A 19757-nucleotide genomic window follows, 5' to 3' on the forward strand; every position below is an offset into this window, starting at 1 on the left:
CCTGCGGGTTTCCCCCCTTTCCCCCCCCCTTTTCCTAAGCCACTAAGCCGCTTAACAGCTGATCGCTAAAAGCCACTAAACCGCTAATAGCACTAATCCGCTAAGCTGTCAATGGGCTTGCTTCGCAAGACGAAAAAACCGCTATACGAAGAGCCTCGCGGAACGGATTAATTTCGTCTTGCGAGGCACCACTGTAATTATTATTATTATTATTATTATTATTATTATTATTATTATTATTATTATTTATATCCCGCCCTGTTTTCCTCCAGGATATCAAGCTGATGCTGGACAAGGAGGACCAGCCCCCTGCGGCCCCCCCAGACACCAGCTACCACTTTGCAGTCGGCGGAAAGTCCTTCTCGGTCATTCTCGACCACTTCCCGGATCTCTTGCCTAAGGTACGTCCTTTGGAGAGAATGGCAGGGGGGGGGGGAAGGTGGCAGGTTTGGACCCTGCTAGGGGCATCTCTGGGTAGGGGGAGAGGTGTCCCCTGCATCCGAACCCTTGGAGAGCCGCTGTTGTCAGTCAGTGCAGAGAACAGCAAGCGGGGTGGAGTGTGGGCCACAGAGCCAGGATTTGAACCCAGGTCCTTGTCTTCATGTAAGTCATGGCCTAGGACCCTCGTACCTACGGGACCGCCTCTCCCGGTATGCCCCATGGAGAACCTTAAGGTCCATAAATAGCAACACCCTAGTGGTCCCGGGCCCTAAGGAATTTAGATTAACTTCAACCAGAGCCAGGGCCTTTTCAACACTGGCCCCGTCGTGGTGGAACGCTCTGCCTCATGAGACCAGGGCCCTGCAGGATCTGATTTCTTTCCGCAGGGCCTGTAAGACACAGTTGTTCCGCCTGGCCTTTGGCTCGGAATCAACTTGATCCCCTTCCCCTCTTAATTTTTTTCTTTTCTTCTTCTGTGATGGAACTCCTATTTGGGGACTTCCCTGGCTTTTTTCTGGCCCACGTAGGACCAGTCTGGATAGTTAGCCTTGGTGAAGACTTGGCGTTTTCATCCCCCCAAAAAACTGATTTGAGTTTCCATTGAAATGAGGCTGCATTTTAATGTTTCAGTGCTGTATTTTAATCATGTTTTTAAGTTGTATTTCAATCAATTTGTTTTATATCGGTTGTTAGCCGCCCTGAGCCCGGTCTTGGCCGGGGAGGGCGGGGTATAAATAAAATTTATTATTATTATTATTAAAAGCGGTAGCAACAGGGCCTCCAAGGCCACACCCAGCAAGTGTCACGGGCACAGAGTGGGGATTCGAACCCTTGTCTCTCGCAGGTCCAAGTCGGATCCTGCAATCTCCTTTCCTGTAGGTCCGTAGTTCCACATCTGCCTTTGCTGTCCTGGTTCTCCCTGGGTTTTCACTCTTTCCGGAGGGAGCTAGGGTTAGAATTGCTGCCCCAAGTGGGGCTGGGATGCCTCTGTTTTTTGTTCGACACCAGCCTCCTTCTCCCTCCATTGTAGCTGCTCCTCTGTGGCACGGTCTATGCCCGGATGGCCCCCGAACAGAAGACCCAGCTGGTGGAAGCCCTGCAGAAGATGGAGTGAGTAGCTTTCCCTGCCATTGCGGCTCCCCGAGTCCCAGCCCCGGCTCCGGGAGGTTGGGGGTCTGACCCCGTCTCCCTCCTTATTCTGCCTTCCACAAAACAAAAACCTAGAATTGTACAAAGCCTTAACTGGATGCTGGCTACAGGAAGACACAAGATCTACCCACCCGGGAAGAATGGCAGATGAAGGTGATGGACTACATGGAACTGGCGGAAATGACTGGCAGAATCCGAGACCAGGGAGAAGATTCGGTGGAAGAAGATTGGAAGAAATTTAAAGTTTATTTACAGAAACGTTGTAAAATTAAGGAATGCTAGAAGGAGGTTGGAATGAAGTTATGTGGCTTTAGCAGAAATATTATAAAGGACTAAGTAAAAATAGACTGTTAATGGATGAAAGGAGGAAAGGTAAAGTTACATTATATTAAGATAAATTATAGGATAAAAATTGGGAAAGATGGAAAGGATTTGTTGAAATAGCTAACCGAACTAGAATACACAAAAGGGAGGTGTGAGGAGGTCAAGGAAACAAGTAAATGAAAGATAAGTTATGGGAAGGTTTGTTGTGTTGTTTTTTTTCTTTTTTTAATTGTTTCTATTTTTTTTATTCTGTTTTTTTACAAGTTTGTGTTTAACTTGGTGTGTTTTCTTTTTCTTTTCGTAACCTTTAAAACCTTAATAAATATTTTTTTTTAAAAAAAAAAAAAACCACAACTGGATGCTGGCTACAAACCTCATTTAACTGAACTATTCAGTTTCCTCAGAAGGAAATAGAGAAATCATAAGCCTTAAACGACCAAATTCAAAGAAAGGGGGTAAAACTCCAAAAAAAACCTCTGAAGTATTATAATCCTAGCTTGACCGAGGTGAAGCAAAGCGCAGTAATAAAGGACTGAGGACTCAGAGGTTACGGTTTCTCAAACTGAGTTTACAGAAAAGGTTTGAAAACCTTAATGGCAAGAAAGGAATACACAGCCCAACTGTGTCTAAAACTTGCCATTTAGGTTTTCAAACATTTTTTGTAAACTCAGGGGAACGTGTCAACCCTGTTCTTGAGTTTGTTTAAAATCTAAAACAGCTTATCTTGTATTCCTTTCTTTGAATTTGTGCCATTTAGGTTTTTAAAACCTTTTTGTAAAGGCAATACAAAAAAATTTCTCATCTGAGTGCTCAACTCTTTATTACTGTGCTTGGCTTTCTTCAAGTTACGCTGTGTCTAAAACTTGCCATTTAGGTTTTAGCCGTTAAGGCTTTGTTCAATTCTAGGTTTTTCTAATTTTTTCCATAAACTATTTGATTTTTATTATTTAGTTTATTTCTGTAAGATAATATTTTTAGTCGATTACTTCTCGTTTCAGGGATTTTCATGGCATTTCATTTGTTTTGTGTAATTTCTCGGTTCCGTGACTGTCTTTTTTCTACTGGTTTTTCTTCTTCCTTCCAGCTACTACGTGGGGATGTGTGGGGACGGCGCCAACGACTGCGGGGTAAGTCGCTGAGGCCGCTTCTGCCTGCGTTCCGTTACGGCGGCGGCAGATTCGCACCCAGGGCCGAGCTGCGGGTGTTGCTGCTTGCATGTAAGGCCCGTAACAACTCTCCTTCCTCCTCCTCCTCAGGCGCTGAAGCGGGCCCACGCCGGGATCTCCCTCTCGGAGCTGGAGGCCTCCGTGGCTTCGCCCTTTACCTCCAAGACGCCCAACATCTCCTGCGTCCCAGATCTCGTCCGGTAGGTGGCAGCTGGCTGGATCGCCAGGAAATTCGGAGGACTTGCAAATCGGTTTCCTTGCGGCGGTGGTGGGGTGGGTGGCCAGAATGCATGCTGGGATTTGTAGTGCGCTCGCCTCGCCATGTTTGCTGACAGCCGCGCGCCTCTCCTCATTGAGATTGAGGTGGGATCCTGAAAAGAATGGGGCAACTGTGCCCCTGAAGGACCAGGAGCACAGCCTGGGAGTCATTTTGGACTCACCGCTGTCCATGGAGGCGCAGGTCAGTTCTGTGTCCAGGGCGGCTGTCTGTCAGCTCCATCTGGTACGCAGGATGAGACCCTCCCTGCCCGCAGACTGTCTGGTCAGAGTGGTGCATGCTCTGGTTATCTCCCGCTTGGAGTACTGCCGTGCGCTCTACGTGGGGCTACCTTTGAAGGTGACTCAGAAACTGCAACTAATCCAGAATGCGGCAGCTAGACTGGGGACTGGGAATGGCTGCCAAGACCACATATCCTGAAAGTCCTGAAAGACCTACATTGGCTCCCAGTACATTTCCAAACACATTTCAAAGTGTTGGTGCTGACATTTAATGCCTTAAACAGCCTTGGCCCAGTATACCTGAAGGAGCGTCTCCACCCCCATCGTTCTGCCCAGACACTGAGGTCCAGCTCTGAGGGCCTTCTTGCGGGTCCCTCCCTGTGAGAAGTGAGGTTACAGGGAACCAGGCAGAGGGTCTTCTCGGTGGTGGCTCCCTCCCTGTGGAACGCTCTCCCATTAGATGTCAAGGAAATAAACAGCTATCTAACTTAGAATACATCTGAAAGCAGCCCTGCTTAGGGAAGCTTTTAATGTTTGATGTTTTATCGTGTTTTTAATGTTCTGTTGGGAGCCGCCCAGAGTGGCTGGTGAAACCCGGCCAGATGGGCGGGGTATAAAGAATAAATTATTATTATCACTCATCCCCAGTGAAGGCCGCGCTGCTCTGGTCACCTCCTTCTGTGTCTTCAAGTTCATGGCTCTTTACAGCATCATCCAGTATCTCAGCGTCCTGCTCCTCTACTCGGTGAGTAAAATGCGCGAGGCAACCATGGCTGCTCGATCAGGCCCAAGGTGGCCTACCTAGCCTGTCCTCCTGTACGGAACAGCAACAACGCTCCTGTTTCCTGCCTTCCAGTATTCCGGGCTAGACTGCTCTTAGGCATGGAGGTTCTGCTGTCACCCCAGACTTCCGTACGCAGAGCCCTGCTGGACCGGACCAACGGGGGCCCGTCTAGTCCAGTACCTTGTTCTCACAGTGGCCAGAAGAAGTTTATTTAATAGATGTATTTAATAGAACCGTAGTGTCCAAAGGGTTCCTGGGGGTCATGTAGTCCAACCCCTGCAACTCAGGAATCTTTTGGCCAACACTCGAACCCACAACCCTGAGATGCACTGTCTCGTACTCAACGGGCTGAGCTTATTTTGGGGCACCTGCCAGGGGGAAATTCCCAGGGGCAGGTGAAGGGAATGGGTTTCCAAAATCTGACTGTGCAGGCAGTCTGAAACGGGCCCCCAAATCCCCATTTTTCCTTCTCCAAGGGTGCATTAGCTAAAAACCATTAACTTGAGCAAATGCATAACAAGAACACAGCTGTATAAACAAAGCTCTCTCCTTTATCAGTCCGTGACGCCTAATGAATGGCCTTGTCAGTTCCAAAGTGGAGCAGGGATAACATATCTGGGTCTTATCTTACCCCCTGACCACACTGACACACAGACCTTGTCAGCCCCCCGGGAACGGTGCCAGGAGTACTTTTAGAGTTGGTGACCTTCTTAGATAAGGAATACAGGAATAGGAACACTCTTTTATACCGGTACAGGAATATCTGTTTATGGTCATGGATGTCAACTTACGTGTATAAGCTGACGTGGCTGGATTCCTGGGGAAGGGGGGAGAGGGTGCCTGGAGGATATATATACTGCATGGAATCTCTCATTTCTTTGGACTTGCTGTGAACTGACCACCCAAGTGCCTTCTGCTATCCGGAGAGCAGAATAAACTCTCTGAATCAACCTCAGTGTTATTTGACTCCTTCCTCCCTGTTCTGGGAGCAACGCTCACCCTACCAATTGGTAAAGTCTAATAAGGCTACACAGGTATTTTCAGGATTGCGTGAGAGCTGAAGGCTGCGTCAGACCTCTCCCTTCTCTTCCAGATCCAGGGCAACCTGGGAGATGTGCAGTACCTCTTCATCGATGTGGCCATCATCATGTCATTGGCCTTCACCAGTGAGTGGTCCAGGGGAGCAGGGACCCCCCTAGCACCCTTAACAAACTACGTCTCCCAGGATCCTTTGCGGCAGGGGAGCCACAACTGCTTAAAGGGGCATGGCAGTGCAGTAAAGGTCTGGGGCGAAGGTGACCAGGGATGGGTGGCTTGCAATTACCGTATTTTTTGCTCTATAAGGCTCACTTTTTCCCTCCTAAAAAGTAAGGGGAAATGTGTGTGCGTCTTATGGAGCAAATGCAGGCTGCGCAGCTATCCCAGAAGCCAGAACAGCAAGAGGGATTGCTGCTTTCGCTGCGCAGCGATCCCTCTTGCTGTTCTGGCTTCTGAGATTCAGATTTTTATTTTTATTTTTTTACTTTCTTTCCTCCTCCAAAAACTAGGTGCGTCTTGTGGTCTGATGCGTCTTATAGAGTGAAAAATACGGTAAATCAGCTATGTAGTAACATATTAACTGGGAGCGGCCGCCAAGACCACATAACACTGGTCTTGAAAGACCTACATTGGCTCCCAGGACACTTCCAAACACAATTCAAAGTGTTGGTGCTGACCTTGAAAGCCCTAAATGGCCCCAAAGGCCCAGTATACCTGAAAGAGCGTCTCCACCCCCATCGTTCATCCCGGACACTGAGGTCCAGCTCTGAGGGCCTTCTGGCGGTTCCCTCCCTGCGAGAAGTGAGGTTACAGGGAACCAGGCAGAGGGCCTTCTTGGTGGTGGCGCCCACCCTGTGGAACACCCTCTCACCAGATGTCAAGGAAATAAACAACTTTCTGACTTTCAGAAGACACCTGAAAGCAGCCCTGTTTAGGGAAGCTTTTGATGTTTAATAGGTTATTGTATTTTAGTGTTCTCTTGGAAGCCGCCCAGAGTGGCTGGGGCAACCCAGCCAGATGGGCAGGGTATAAATAATAAATTATTATTATTGTTAACAACAAAGCATGTATAAAATTTGGTGGCGTCAGCCTTGCCCTGGTAAAGGTCTGGAGTGGGGGGCACTCGTAGGGAAGTCTGTGTGTGCCCCACTCCCTCCCCAGGGACCAAGAGTGTAGAATCATAGCTATCAACGTTTCCCTGTTTTTAAGGGAAATTCCCTTATTCCAAATAGGATTCCTCGCAAGAAAAGGGAAAAGTTGACAGCTATGGTAGAATGGTGGCTGACCTGCTGCATGCAGAATTGGGGGGACGGGACCTCAGCACCCCAGCACCCCATCTGGGCTGGGCGGCTGGCGGGGAAGGGGCTGCGAGACCCTCCGCCCCACCTTCCCACCCCTCTTCTTCCTCCCGCCAGTGAGCCTGAACCGAGCATGGAAGGAGCTGGTCCCCCAGCGGCCGCCCACCAGCCTGGTGTCGCCCCAGCTCCTGCTGTCCGTCTTCACCCAGATCCTGCTGTCCCTGGGCTTTCAGGTTGGGGCCTTCCTCCTCGTCCAGGGACAGCCTTGGTACCACAGCCCGGAGAACGGGTGAGTGGCCGGGGCGAGGTGTCTGGGCAAGGGAGGGTGTAATACCTTGAGGTCACCTCTGCAACTGTGCTCTGAGGCTCCTCCTCGTCCGCCTCTTCTGGAGGGCGGCCTTTTCTGCAGTGGCCCCCCTGTTTGTGGGATGCCCTCACCAGGGAGGCTCTGTCAGCATCGCCCCTTGAGCCAGTGCACCAACTGGACTCATGCACTTCAACCCCGACTGGGCTAGGCGAGCTGGGTAGCACTGCCAGCGACCACCTTTCTCACAGGGACAGGTCACCGTGCTGTGGACTCACAGCTTAGAGCTGAGAGCACCGGATTCACTTGCACAATAATACAGTCGTTGCGCAGCAGAGTTTTGCAGAGTCTTGCAGAGTATAAACCACTCGGAGAGCAGCTCTGTAGAATATCTTCCTTTTATTCTATAGCTACAACTATGATACAAAACTATACAGAGCTAAAGGATCTAAGCATAAATCAATGCTACACTGAGAGTCTGCAGCTGCTCTTAGCAGCAACCTTATCTCTAGACACGATCTCTAACACTCTCTCTCTCTCCGATACACTGACTGACTCACTCGCTGACGGATTCACTCACTCACTAATTAAGTAGAAAGCAGAACATTGCTCCTCCTCTCTGTAGAATCAGCAGGCTCCTCAGGAGATTCTTGGATATGGGAGGGGTGAAATCTCCTCAGGCTCGCCTGGTACCTTCATCGCACACCTTTTCAGTGCCATACAAAAAGTTTCAAGACGTCCTTTAACTGCGTTGTTAGGTATATTGGTTTGTTTCGTTTCGTTGTTATGATGCGTGTTGTGTGTTTATATATAATTTTTATTAAATCTTCTCTTTTACAATTTAAAAGACTCGTTTTACGTCCTAAAGATATTCATCCCTTCTTCTCTTTCCATGGTTCGTTTTCCATATCGTAAACCCCTGCGGGGAAAGCTGGTTTGCTGCATCTGGAATGGGTTACATGTATATTTATATAGCATATCCCCCCAAAATTTTTTTATTGATTTTCCAAAGAATTTTTTAAACAAACAAACATAAATCTCAACCGTATTTAAACCAAACTTAATAACATTGTTAAATGACTTTCTCGTATCCCCCGGTTGAATTTCAGTGTATATCATTTTAACGGTTTTCCAAAACCACTATTCTTATAAAATTATCTTAATCACTTAACATCATTATATTTTCCTTTCCAATTCAGTATTAAACATATTAATTCATCCATTACCTAGTTATGTCCTAAGCCTATTATGTGCAAGCTTCTCCAATTAATTTAACATATTTAACTAAATAGTCTTTAAATTTCGTCCATTCTTCCTGATACTCCTCCTGCTCACAGACTCTTCCGGTCAGGTCAGCTAGCTCCGAAAAGTCCATCATCTTCACCTGCCAATCTTCCACTGTTGGGACTTCTTGTGTTTTCCACTTCTTAGCTAATAAAATTCGAGCAGCGGTTGTGGCATACAAAAATAATTTAACATCTTTCTTGGGCAATTGTAGATGCCTTTCTCTTTGTCCGCCGCCTTGAGCTTTCGGGAAAGGTGGGGTGTAAGCGAACGAGCTTGACGGGGATCTCCTCCTCCTCCCCCCTCCCCCAGGACCTGCAGCTTTCTTCCCAGCGGCACAACCCCGGCGAACGTCACCGCAGGGTTGGCGCCGGAAGGCAGTGGCGAGGACGACGAGGACTCCGTGCGCGGCTTCGAAAACACCACCCTCTTCTACGTCTCCTGCTTCCAGTATGTGGCCGTGGCGCTCGCTTTTGCCAAAGGCCGCCCCTTCCGCCAGCCCACCCGCACCAACGGTGAGTCCACCAGCGCCGTGCCGGGCTCTCGGGGCCTGTTTCCGCGCACGCGGTTCGGGGGGGGGACCCCAAATTCAAGCAAGGGATCAGGAGGTTAAGCGATTGCTCGACTCCGCGTGGCTTTGGGGTTTCAGGGAACGTGGTTCTATGCCTGCCCGCCGCTGCTCGCTCTTTTAAAAAGAATACCTTTGCATGATAGTTATGGATAATTTTAAATAGCTATTATTTCAAAACAACAAGGATTGTGATATTCATTGTTTAGTGCACTTCTGTGATTCTTTCTTAACTGCTTAGAGGTGGGGTTTTTTCCTCCTTTTTACGATCAGTGTATAAACTTTATGAAACCAAGTGAGTTTATAAATCCTGCTGGCTGACGCTTTTCTCCTGTTTGTTTGTTTTTTTGTTTTTTTTAAGAATATTTATTCGTATTTCAAAAATATTACAAAGACAAAAAAGAACAAAAAAGAACAAAACTAAAAACAATTAAAAACAGATAAAATTTCAATTACTTATTTTCTTTTAACTTATTTCCCAGACCTCCTCACACCTCCCCTTTTCGTATTCCAATTCAAATTATTAGCTCAGCAAATCCTTATACCAGCTTTTCTCCTGTTTTTCAGCGCTGTTTGTCGTCTCCCTCGCAGCCACCTCCGGCTTTCTGCTCTTCCTCCTGCTGTGGCCCATCCCTGCCTTGGATGAATTTTTTGAGGTAAGGGGCCTGCAACTGCCCCTCACTCGCCCCAGGACGCTGTGAGCTGGAGGGGCCCCCTCTGGATTCTGCAACTGGGGGAGGCCCTGCTGTCTCGCACTCCCCGTTGCAGATTTTGGGACACTCCCAAGTCCAGCAGCCTTATATAGAGTGACACTAAGGTCCTGAGAGCCTGGTTGGAGCAGCTGATTTGGTGTGGGGGACTGGTCGAAGGGGAGAGGGTGTAATATTTAATCCATTAATTCAATGATTAATGCTTTAACCTTGTGTTTTTATGCTGTGAACCACCCCAAGGTGAAGGGCAGTATGCAGATATTATTATTATTATTATTATTATTATTATTATTATTATTATTATTATTACCCCACCCATCTGGCTGGGTTTCCCCATCCACTCTAGACAGCTCCCAACAGAATATTAAAAACACAATCAAGCATTAAAGACTTCCCTAAACAGGGCTAAGGGATGCGGGTGGCACTGTGGGTTAAACCACAGAGCCTAGGACTTGCCGATCAGAAGGTCGGTGGTTCGAATCCCCGCGACGGGGTGAGCTCCCGTTGTTCGGTCCCTGCTCCTGCCCACCTAGCAGTTCGAAAGCACCTCAAAGTGCAAGTAGATAAATAGGTACCGCTCCGGTGGGAAAGTAAACGGCGTTTCTGTGCGCTGCTCTGGTTCGCCACATGACCCGGAAGCTGTACCCCGGCTCCCTCGGCCAGTAAAGCGAGATGAGCGCCGCAACCCCAGAGTCGTCCGCGACTGGAGTTAACGGTCAGGCGTCCCATTACCTTTACCTTTAAACAGGCCTGCCTTCAGATGTCTTCTAAAAGCCAGATAGTTCTTTAACTCCTTGACATCTGATGGGAGGGTGCCACCACCGAGAAGGCCCTCTGCCTGGTTCCCTGCAACCTCACTTCCTGCAGGGAGGGAACCGCCAGAAGGCCCTTGGAGCTGGACCTCCGTGTCCGTGCCGAAGGATGGGGGTGGAGACGCTCCTTCAGGTATCATTTATACAACTATAAATTGGCTGAATGTGAGCCAGGGATAACAGCTTTTCAAAGCTTGGCTCTTAGCGTCCCTCTAAGGAACCCCCCCCTCCCACTGCTGGAGGGTGCTCCAGCTCATTTTGGCAACCTCTGCCATAGAAGGAAATCAAGACTGACTGCTCCCTCTTTTTCCAGCTGGCTTGCATCCCCTTTGAGTGGAGACTCATCCTGCTGGCCTTGACGCTGAGCAACCTGGCGCTGTCCCTCTCCCTGGAGGTGAGTCGTGGAGAGGGGAAGGATCCTGCTCCCCTCTTGGGGGTGTTTGCCGAGGGGGCAGGAGGGTGGGTGTGCTCTTTTCCTCTCCCCAATTTGGGTTTCCAAGTCTCTGCCCCATAACAGACCAAGCCTGTCGTTCTCTCTGTTCGCCTCCCTCCTTAACCTGTACGGCAAGAGTTTGCTTCTGTACTGGATTGTTCGTTACGCAGGTGGGGGGGCCACCTCTTAAATAAAACAATTAATCCATGAAGGACCCTCCCAGCATTTATTATAGCTATGGCAGTAGGGCAGCCCTGAAAAGGATATACCAAGAGCTCTGGCCAAAAGTTTCAATACAAGGAATAATTCCTACTCGAGAGTTGAAAAGAAAAACGTGTATATTCTGCTAAGAATAACAGTTTTAAACTAATAGTAAATTTAAACACAACGTATAAGTGCGACAGTTTTAAAATAATAGTAAATTTAAACACAACGTTTAAGTGCAGAAATAATGTAGTTTCAAATATGCAGTGATATAGTGTAAAGGTACATAAAATACCAGTACACAACAATTGTTTTATACAAGTCTCAATGGCAGTCAAAAAGAGTCCATATTATATAAAGTCAGAATAAAGAATCAAATAGGGCCAAAAAGAAGTATCCGGAGTGTGAATTAGATGTACGACTCAGTAGTGGTGACCAGGACAGGGCCCTGTTTCGGAGCAAATGCCTTCTTCAGCTGGTAATATCAAATATCAAAACAATTGTTGTGTACTGGTATTTGAAACTACATTATTTCTGCACTTATACGTTGTGTTTAAATTTACTATTAGTTTAAAACTGTTATTCTTAGCAGAATATACACATTTTTCTTTTCAACTCTCGAGTAGGAATTATTCCTTGTATTGAAACTTTTGGCCAGAGCTCTTGGTATATCCTTTTCAGTAGGGCAGCCCTGCCAACCAGTGGCTTGGAAGAGCCAGTTCGAAAAGGCTGCCCAGAGACATAGCAGAATGAAACTTAGGTAGCAGTTCAGACACAGCAGCCGAGGAATCCTCAAACGCCAAACACCATGCTCCATACATTAGGTTACAGGCCAAGGGATATCAAGATACCGTATTTTTCACTCCATAAGACGCACTTATTTTTTCTTCCTAAAAAATAAGGGGAAATGTCTGTGCATTTTATGGAGCAAATGTGTGGTCCCTGGAGCCGAATTTCCCAGGGGCGAAAAGCAGATCATGCTCTTTTTTTTCCTTTTTTTTTTTTTGAAAGAGGGAAGTGGGTGTTGAAAAAAAGCTGCTGATTTTGGCTTTTAACCTTAGTATTCTATAACATCACATATTTAAATCCTAGGCCTATCTGATACTCGCAAGTAATTCTATTTAGGTCATCTTAACTTATTTGGGGGGGAAAGAAAGCCGCTGACTGGCAAGCTTTCTTGCCAGGAGCGAGATAAGGGACGCTAGCAATAAAGGAGGCTGCTTGGGAGGGGGGAGGAAAAGACAGTGAACTTGCAAAGGGGGGAAACAGGAAGACCAAAGCAATAAGGAGAGAAATTAGAAGAAAAGGAGGAGCAAAAACTGCTCCAGCTAAGGAAAAGACACTAAGGCAAACAAGAGGGAAGGGAGTGTTGAAAGGAAGCAGCTGATCGGTGGAATCGGGAGAGAGATAAGGGACGCTAGAGATAAAGGAGGCTGCCTGGGAGGGGGGAGGTAAAAGCCCATGGATCCTCAGGATTTTTGCATTGGGTCACCCCAAATTCACCATCAGATCACATAGCATGTCCATGCCTGCAGCCTGCACCAAAAAAAACACTCACCCACTGTTTCCTGGGGCCGCAGTGGCGCAAAAACGTGGTTACAAAGCACGGATCCACATGGATCCTCAGGATTTTTGCATGGCATTACCCCAAATTCACATGTCAAATCACACGTCTGTGGCCACAGCATGAACCACAAAAATCATACACCCACTGTTTCGTTCAGAATATTCCCCCCCCCCCCGTTTTTCTCCTCTAAAAACTAGGTGCGTCTTATGGAGCGAAAAATACGGTACATTGCTATCCACTTCCCTGGGGTGTATCAAAAGGAGGGAGGCGCGAGAGTCACAAAATGCAGGGAACATTCGACGCAATGAACATTGGGATGTTTTTAAAACAAAATAAAAACCTGCACCCTGGGTCTCTTCAATTCTTATATCACCTAGAACTTTGTCTGCGACTGCGACACCCTGTGGCAGCGGGTTTGCTACAAGAGGAGGAAGTACGAGTATCCGAACCGGGCCACCTACCCGCAGGTAAGGGGAGACCGGCGGTTTGTGGCTTTACACCCCTCCTTTTCCCGCAGCGAGCTCAAAGTGGCGCATGGCGCTGTCCCCGCAACAGTCATGTGAAGGAGGCGATGCTTAGAGTGAGGGGCTGGCAGCCAAGCTCATCACCCATCGGGTTTGTCCCAGGCCCTAGTCCGACACTCTAACCACTACACCACGCTGCCTCTCTTCCTCTTGTGAGGGCAGGGCGTGGGGAGCAGCCAGTGGGAGGGCGTGTCTGAACCCCATAGATTCTGTGCGTTGGGACTCCAAAGCTGCCGGGATACTTGACTGATGTGCGGGGAGAACAATGATCCATATTGCCCGCCCTGTGGAACGCCCTCCCATCAGATTTCAAGGAAATAAACAACTATCTGACATTTAGAAGACATCTGAAGGCAGCCCTGTTTAGGGAAGTTTTTAATGTCTGATGTTTGATGCTTGGGTAGGCAAACTAAGGCCCAGGGGCCGGATGCGGCCCAATCGCCTTCTCAATCCGGCCTGCGGACAGTCCAGGAATCGGCATGTTTTTACATGAGTAGAATGTGCGCTTTTATTTAAAATGCATCTCTGGGTTATTTGTGGGGCATAGGAATTCGTTCATTTCCCCCCCCCATATAGTCCGGCCCCCCAGAAGGTCTGAGAGACAGTGGACCTGCCCCCTGCTGACCCCTGATTTAATGTATTTTTAATCTTTTGTTGGAAGCTGCCCAGAGTGGCTGGGGAAACCCAGTCATCATCATCATCATCACTATTATTATTCATCTCTTCCCCACATCTTTGGATCCCCAAGGTTCTCAGAGAACAAGTCACCGCTAAAGGCTCCCTGACATGTGGCCTTTGAACCTCTGTTACCCCCCCCACTGCCCCCCAAAAACAGAGGAGAGTCCACCACCTTCTGAGGTCATAGAATCACAGAACTTCAGGGCTGAAAGGGAACCCCAGGGATCATCCAGCCCAACCCCCTGCCACGGAGCAACCGCATTTAAGCAGGAGGGTGCCAGGTGCTGTGTCGCACAAGTCCTGAGAGGGGGGAAAGCCTTAGTAGAAAATGTTGCTTGGAGGAGGGCTGACCGGGTGCGTGGGAAACATAGTTCTTGACTCTCAAGACCTGTTGGGGGAAATGGTTCTCTCTTTCTTTCTTTTTTATAATAATTTTTATTCAATTTTTAAAACACATAATTAAAAAACAAACACATCACAAAATACAAACAAACATAAACAAATCACACATAAATAAATTCATAATCTTATTTTCTTGTAACTTCTTTCAATCGACTTCCCCTTACCTCCCTTTCGCTGCATCCTTATTTTAAAATTTTTTAGCAACCCTTTAGTCAATTTATCCATTTAGTTCCCTTCATTAAATTCCCATAAATTTGTTAATTACGGCTGTAGTTCTCTGCTTCTTACCCCTCGACATCTTAACACTCCTCAATTTTACAACAGTTTTTAAGATATATTTTAAATTTCTTCCAGTCTTCTTCCACTGCCTCTTTCCCCTGGTCACGAATTCTGCCGGTCATCTCTGCCAGTCCCATGAAGTCAATCACCTTTGTCTGCCATTCTTCCAGAGTAGGTAGTTCTTGCATCTTCCAATACTTTGCCAGAAGAATTCTTGCTGCAGTAGTAGCATACATAAAGAAAGTCCTATCCTTCTTTGGCACCAATTGGCCAACCATGCCCAGGAGAAAAGCCTCTGGTTTCTTAGTAAATGTCCATTTAAGGACTTTCTTAATTTCATTATAGATCATTTCCCAGAATGCTTTCACCCTCGGGCAGGTCTACCATAGGTGATAAAAGGTACCTTCATTCTCATTACATTTCCAACATTTATTATTGGGCAAATGGTAAATTTTTGCAAGCTTGACTGGGGTCATGTACCACCTGTAGATCATTTTCATTATATTTTCTTTTAAGGCATTACATGCCGTAAACTTAACACCAGTGGTCCATAACTGTTCCCAGTCAGCAAACATAATGTCATGACCGATATCCTGTGCCCATTTAATCATAGCTGATTTCACCGTTTCCTCCTGTGTATTCCATTTAAGCAGCAAATTATACATTCTTGACAGATTCTTAGTATTGGGTTCTAACAGTTCCGTTTCTAACTTTGACCTCTCCTTCTGAAATCCTATTTTCCTGTCCTCTTTAAATGTCTCATTTATCTGATAGTAATGCAGCCAATCTCGAACTTTGGACTTTAGTTTTTCGTAACTCTGAAGCTTTACCCTTTCACCTTCATATTCTAAGATTTCACAATATTTTGGCCATTTAGAATCCATATTAAGTTTTTTCACCCCCTTGGCTTCCATTGGTGACAACCACCTGGGAGTTTTAGTTTCCAGTAGATCTTTGTATCTGCTCCAAACATTATATAATGCTTTTCTAACAGTATGGTTTTTAAAACCTTTGTACACCATTGCCTTGTTATACCATAAGTATGCATGCCAACCAAAACAATTATCATATCCTTCCAAATCTAAGATGTCTGTGTTCTCAAGAAGTAGCCAGTCTTTCAGCCAGCAGAAAGCTGCTGCTTCGTAGTATAATCTTAAGTCCGGCAGGGCAAATCCCCCCTCTCTTTCTTTCTTTCTTAAGTAAATTTTATTAGTATTTTCCACACAACAACAGGAAAAAATATCAAAAAATAACAATACACAAAACACAAAAACCAGCATACAAAAAAACCCCAAACAAATTCATATCTTACAAGTTAATAATATAAACACTAAAAAGCAAAACAGACATTGACTTCCACCAATCCCACAGCACCTTCTTTACCTCTCATTGTGTCTTCCTATTTCCCTTATCATCTCTATCCTAGCATCTAGATATAAATTCCTCTTTCTTATCCTTTCACTTCATAAGGTTATTCTAGACTCGGCCAGATTTCTGTCCTAAAGGTATTCCTTTAGGCACTCCCTTTTTCACTTCCCTTCTGGGTTTTTTGCCTTATTATATCTGTCCATTCGGCTCATTCTAAATATTCTGAAAGCTTACATAGCCATTCTCCCCTAGTGGGTAACTGATCCCCTTTCCGATACTTAGCCACCAGGATTCTTGCTGCAGACGTCGTGTATAATAATAATAATAATATAATTTTTTATTTGTACCCCGCCCATCTGGCTGGGTTTCCCCAGCCACTCTGGGCGGCTTCCACAGAGACCAAAAATACACTAAAATGTCACACATTAAAAACTTCCCTTAAGATGTCTCCTGAATGTCAGGTAGTTGTTTTTCTCTTTGACATCTGATGGGAGGGCATTCCACAGGGCAGGCGCCACCACCGAGAAGGCCCTCTGCCTGGTTCCCTGTAACCTGGCTTCTCGCAATGAGGGAACCGCCAGAAGGCCCTCGGCGCTGGACCTCAGCGTCCAGGCAGAACGATGGGGGTGGAGACGCTCCTTCAGGTCTACTGGACCGAGGCAGTTTAGGGCTTTCATGGTCAGCACCAACACTTTGAATTGTGCTCGGAAACGTACTGGGAGCCAATGTAGGTCTTTCAGGACCGGTGTTATGTGGTCTTGGCTGCTGCCCCAGTCACCGGTCCAGCTGCCGCATTCTGGATTAGTTGTAGTTTCCGAGTCACCTTCAAAGGCAGCCCCACGTAGAGCGCATGGCAGTAGTCCAAGCGGAAGATAACTATTTTTTTTTTTTAAATAATATTTATTAAAGATTTTCAAATACAACAGAAAAAGAAAAACATCCAAATTTAAAACCTCATTTTCATTGGCATCTTCCCAGGACTTCCCCTCCCCTCCCCCTCTTGTATTCCAATTCTTTCAAATAGGTTCAGCAAATTCTTACCCCAAGTTTTAAAATTATTATCATTAACCCAATTTAAAAAATGTTTTCCCATCCCCTAAAATCGACCTGTTCCCTTCCACGAGTTCCCCTCTTTAGTATGCAATACAGATTAACATAAAAAATAGAAAAAAGAATAAAATGTAATTTAACACCCTTTGGATTCCAAATTTCCCTCCCCCCTTTCCCGGTTGCGTTCCCAGTGTCCGTCAATGTCTACTGTCATCCTGGAGCTCCCACATCTAAGCCATAGTCCTTCACCAGTCCGCTTTGCCGTCTTTTTAATAATCTTTGCTGTCCTTTAATCATCTTTGGTTTCGAATGTCCAATCTTGGAAGCAGTCTATCTTCCAACTTTGTCCAATTCTTGTTATTCTTGTTGTTCTTGTTGTTCTCTCTCCTCCTCTTTTTTTTTTTTTTTTCCTGCTCTCCTGCACAAATGTTCTAATTCCAGAAAGCTTGTAATTCCTCTGCAGAGGCTTTGTTATTCAGGAACAAAACATTACGTCAAGTCCCTTCCATTCTTCAATAGATAAATCTATTGTCTCCTTTAGTGTGTAGACCTCTGTAGACAAAATAGTGTTCCATTTCTGCAGTTTCCCAGGAGATAAAAAGTCCGATTCAAATTCCATGCCAGCAATACTTGTAATGACCCACAGCTCCTCTAGAGGGATTATAATAACTCAGTTTCCTTCCCGATCACACCCACCAGTCAAAGTAACTTATTATTCCTTGTTTTAAACAGTTTATATCCAATTTATAACAAATGTAACCAGCAAAGTCCTCGTAACAAAGTTCTCTTTTTGTTCTTCCGCTTTGACAGCTCCTTTGACAGCTGTCAAAACCTCTATTTCTCCTCTCCCGGCGCTCTCACGGATCGCTCCCGGGGTTTCCGGGGGGGGGTGCATTTTAATTCACATTCCACTTTTCTCCTCCAGCCCAGCTTATAATTTTCCATCGCGAAATTAATAACTTTATAAAAAAAAAAAGGTTGCACTCGATCTTAGTTGTCAAATCCTTTGCTTTAGCTCCTCTACAACAGGGGGGAGGCTGACTTCCTTTTTGCACCTCCCCCGCTTGCTCCGAATTTTTTTTTTTAAAAAAATTCCCCTTTTTAATCCAAGTTCCAATTACTCACGGGTTATTCTTTTGAGTCCAGATTTTCAATGGAAGAAGTCAGCGCTCTCCGCCAAATGGCATGCGGCTTCACTCGGCAGGGGAAGCGGAGGACTCACAGCACCACCCCCTCCCTGTCACCCGCTCCGTAGCCTTTAAAAACGCTCCTTCGCGTGGTGGGGGGGGCGCAAACAGTGCCCACCGAGTCACCATGCCCATGGGTTTCAGCGCCCATGGTTTTTGAGGGTCCCCGCGTCGCCGGCGCGGTAGAACCCAGCCCCTGCCGAGCAGGCTCCCTCCGGAGCTCGGAGGGAGTCCGCCATCCGGCGATGGCGCCAACCCGGAAGATAACTAGAGCATGCGCCACTCTGGCGAGACAGACTGCGGGCAGGGAGGGTCTCAGCCTGCGTACCAGATGGAGCTGGCAGACAGCTGCCCTGGACACAGAATTAAACTATAAGAAAAACTTAGTTTTGTCTTCTGGGGAAAATGGTTTTCGATTCTGGGCTCCCAGAGCTGTCCGAAGATGCTGACACCCTTCCACTCTCCCCATTGCAGCTGGAGTTGGACGAGGCGGCGCCTGGCTACTCCTGCCGCCGGAACGCCCCTCCACGGGCCAAATACAAGCGCCTGGCCCAGGAGCTCCTCTTCGACCCGGAGTGGCCTCCCCAGCCCCAGACGAGCACCCGGGCCCAGGTCCCCCCCGCCGAGAGCAGCGCCTGATGGCGGCAGACCCCGCAGGAACCGGGTGCGCAAGGCGAAGAGGCCCTTGTGCTGCTGCAGCCACAGTCCTTGCCGAGCTTTTATTGTCGTCATTATTTATTCCACACCCTTTCCTCGCTGGGGCTGCATTGAGGGGAAGCGCCTCTTGGGAACTGTAGTTTGCAAGCTGCTATTTCTCTCCGTAAGGTGGGCGTGGCGAGACCCCACGCTCCAAGCCATGTAGCGTTCCGTGTGGCATGGTCGCATCTCGCGCAGCGGCGGTTCGGTTCCGAGGGTTCTGCGTGCACGGGGAAATGGCGTGTATCCAAACCCTGGGAGTCACCCAAGCACTGGGGGGGGGGGAATCCCCCGTACTCCCAGAGCCCAGCAAGCAACACGGGGGGAGCTTAAAAGGCCCTTAGCCTGCGAGATCGTCTCCTCGCTCCACATTTGCCCACTCAACCTCTTCGATCGGCAGAATCGGGGCTATGTAACCCCCATTTCCTGCGCTCGCACGCCCTCAATCATTCGGCGCAGCAGTGTCTGCAGACTTTGGAACTCCCCGCCTATTGATCCCAAAGCGAGCGCTTTCAGCTGTGCCCCTTTCAGCGCCTGCTTAAAAGCGTTCTCCTTTAGGCAAGCCTGACCGGGCGCTTAGAAACCCAACTTGAAATTTCAGCTGGTTTCAGTTTTTCACTACAGCGGTACCTTTGGTTGCGAACGGGATCCGTTCCGGAGGCCCATTCGCAACATGAAAAGAACGCAACCCGCAGCAGAGCGTCTGCGCATCTGCGGGTTGCGATTCACCACGCAGGCGCGTGACATCGTTTTATGCTTCTGCGCATGCACGAGCGGTGGAACCCAGAAGAAACCCTTTCCGGTACTTCCGGGTTGCCGTGGGTCGTAACCTGAAAGAACGTACTGTATTTTTCACTCTATAGGACGCACTTTTCCCCCTCCATAAACGAAGGGGAAATGTGTGTGCGTCTTATGGAGCGCATGCAGGCTCCTTGGCTTCAGCGATAGCAACGCGAAGCCTCCAAAGCGCAGAGGGAGCGCTCCCTCCACGCT

The 19757-nt window shown here is 47.4% G+C and overlaps 1 protein-coding gene across 2 annotated transcripts in view; it reads left to right on the top strand.

Moving 5' to 3' along the window:
* Positions 1–19757, top strand: part of LOC309326706 (polyamine-transporting ATPase 13A3-like) — a 62372-nt gene extending 42615 nt beyond the window's left edge. For both annotated transcript variants that reach the window (XM_081835606.1, XM_081835607.1), the window contains exons 22-33: positions 273–401; positions 1472–1551; positions 2999–3041; positions 3171–3280; positions 4227–4323; positions 5456–5528; positions 6816–6987; positions 8599–8801; positions 9422–9510; positions 10690–10770; positions 12958–13047; positions 18543–19757. In XM_081835606.1, coding sequence (XP_081691732.1) covers positions 273–401; positions 1472–1551; positions 2999–3041; positions 3171–3280; positions 4227–4323; positions 5456–5528; positions 6816–6987; positions 8599–8801; positions 9422–9510; positions 10690–10770; positions 12958–13047; positions 18543–18707 — 1332 coding nt within the window. In that variant the 3' untranslated portion in view covers positions 18708–19757. The remainder of the gene's footprint in view (positions 1–272; positions 402–1471; positions 1552–2998; positions 3042–3170; positions 3281–4226; positions 4324–5455; positions 5529–6815; positions 6988–8598; positions 8802–9421; positions 9511–10689; positions 10771–12957; positions 13048–18542) is intronic.

Source organism: Podarcis erhardii (assembly GCF_964252035.2).
Source record: "Podarcis erhardii genome assembly, chromosome: 13".
Taxonomy (NCBI): Eukaryota; Metazoa; Chordata; class Lepidosauria; order Squamata; family Lacertidae; genus Podarcis; species Podarcis erhardii.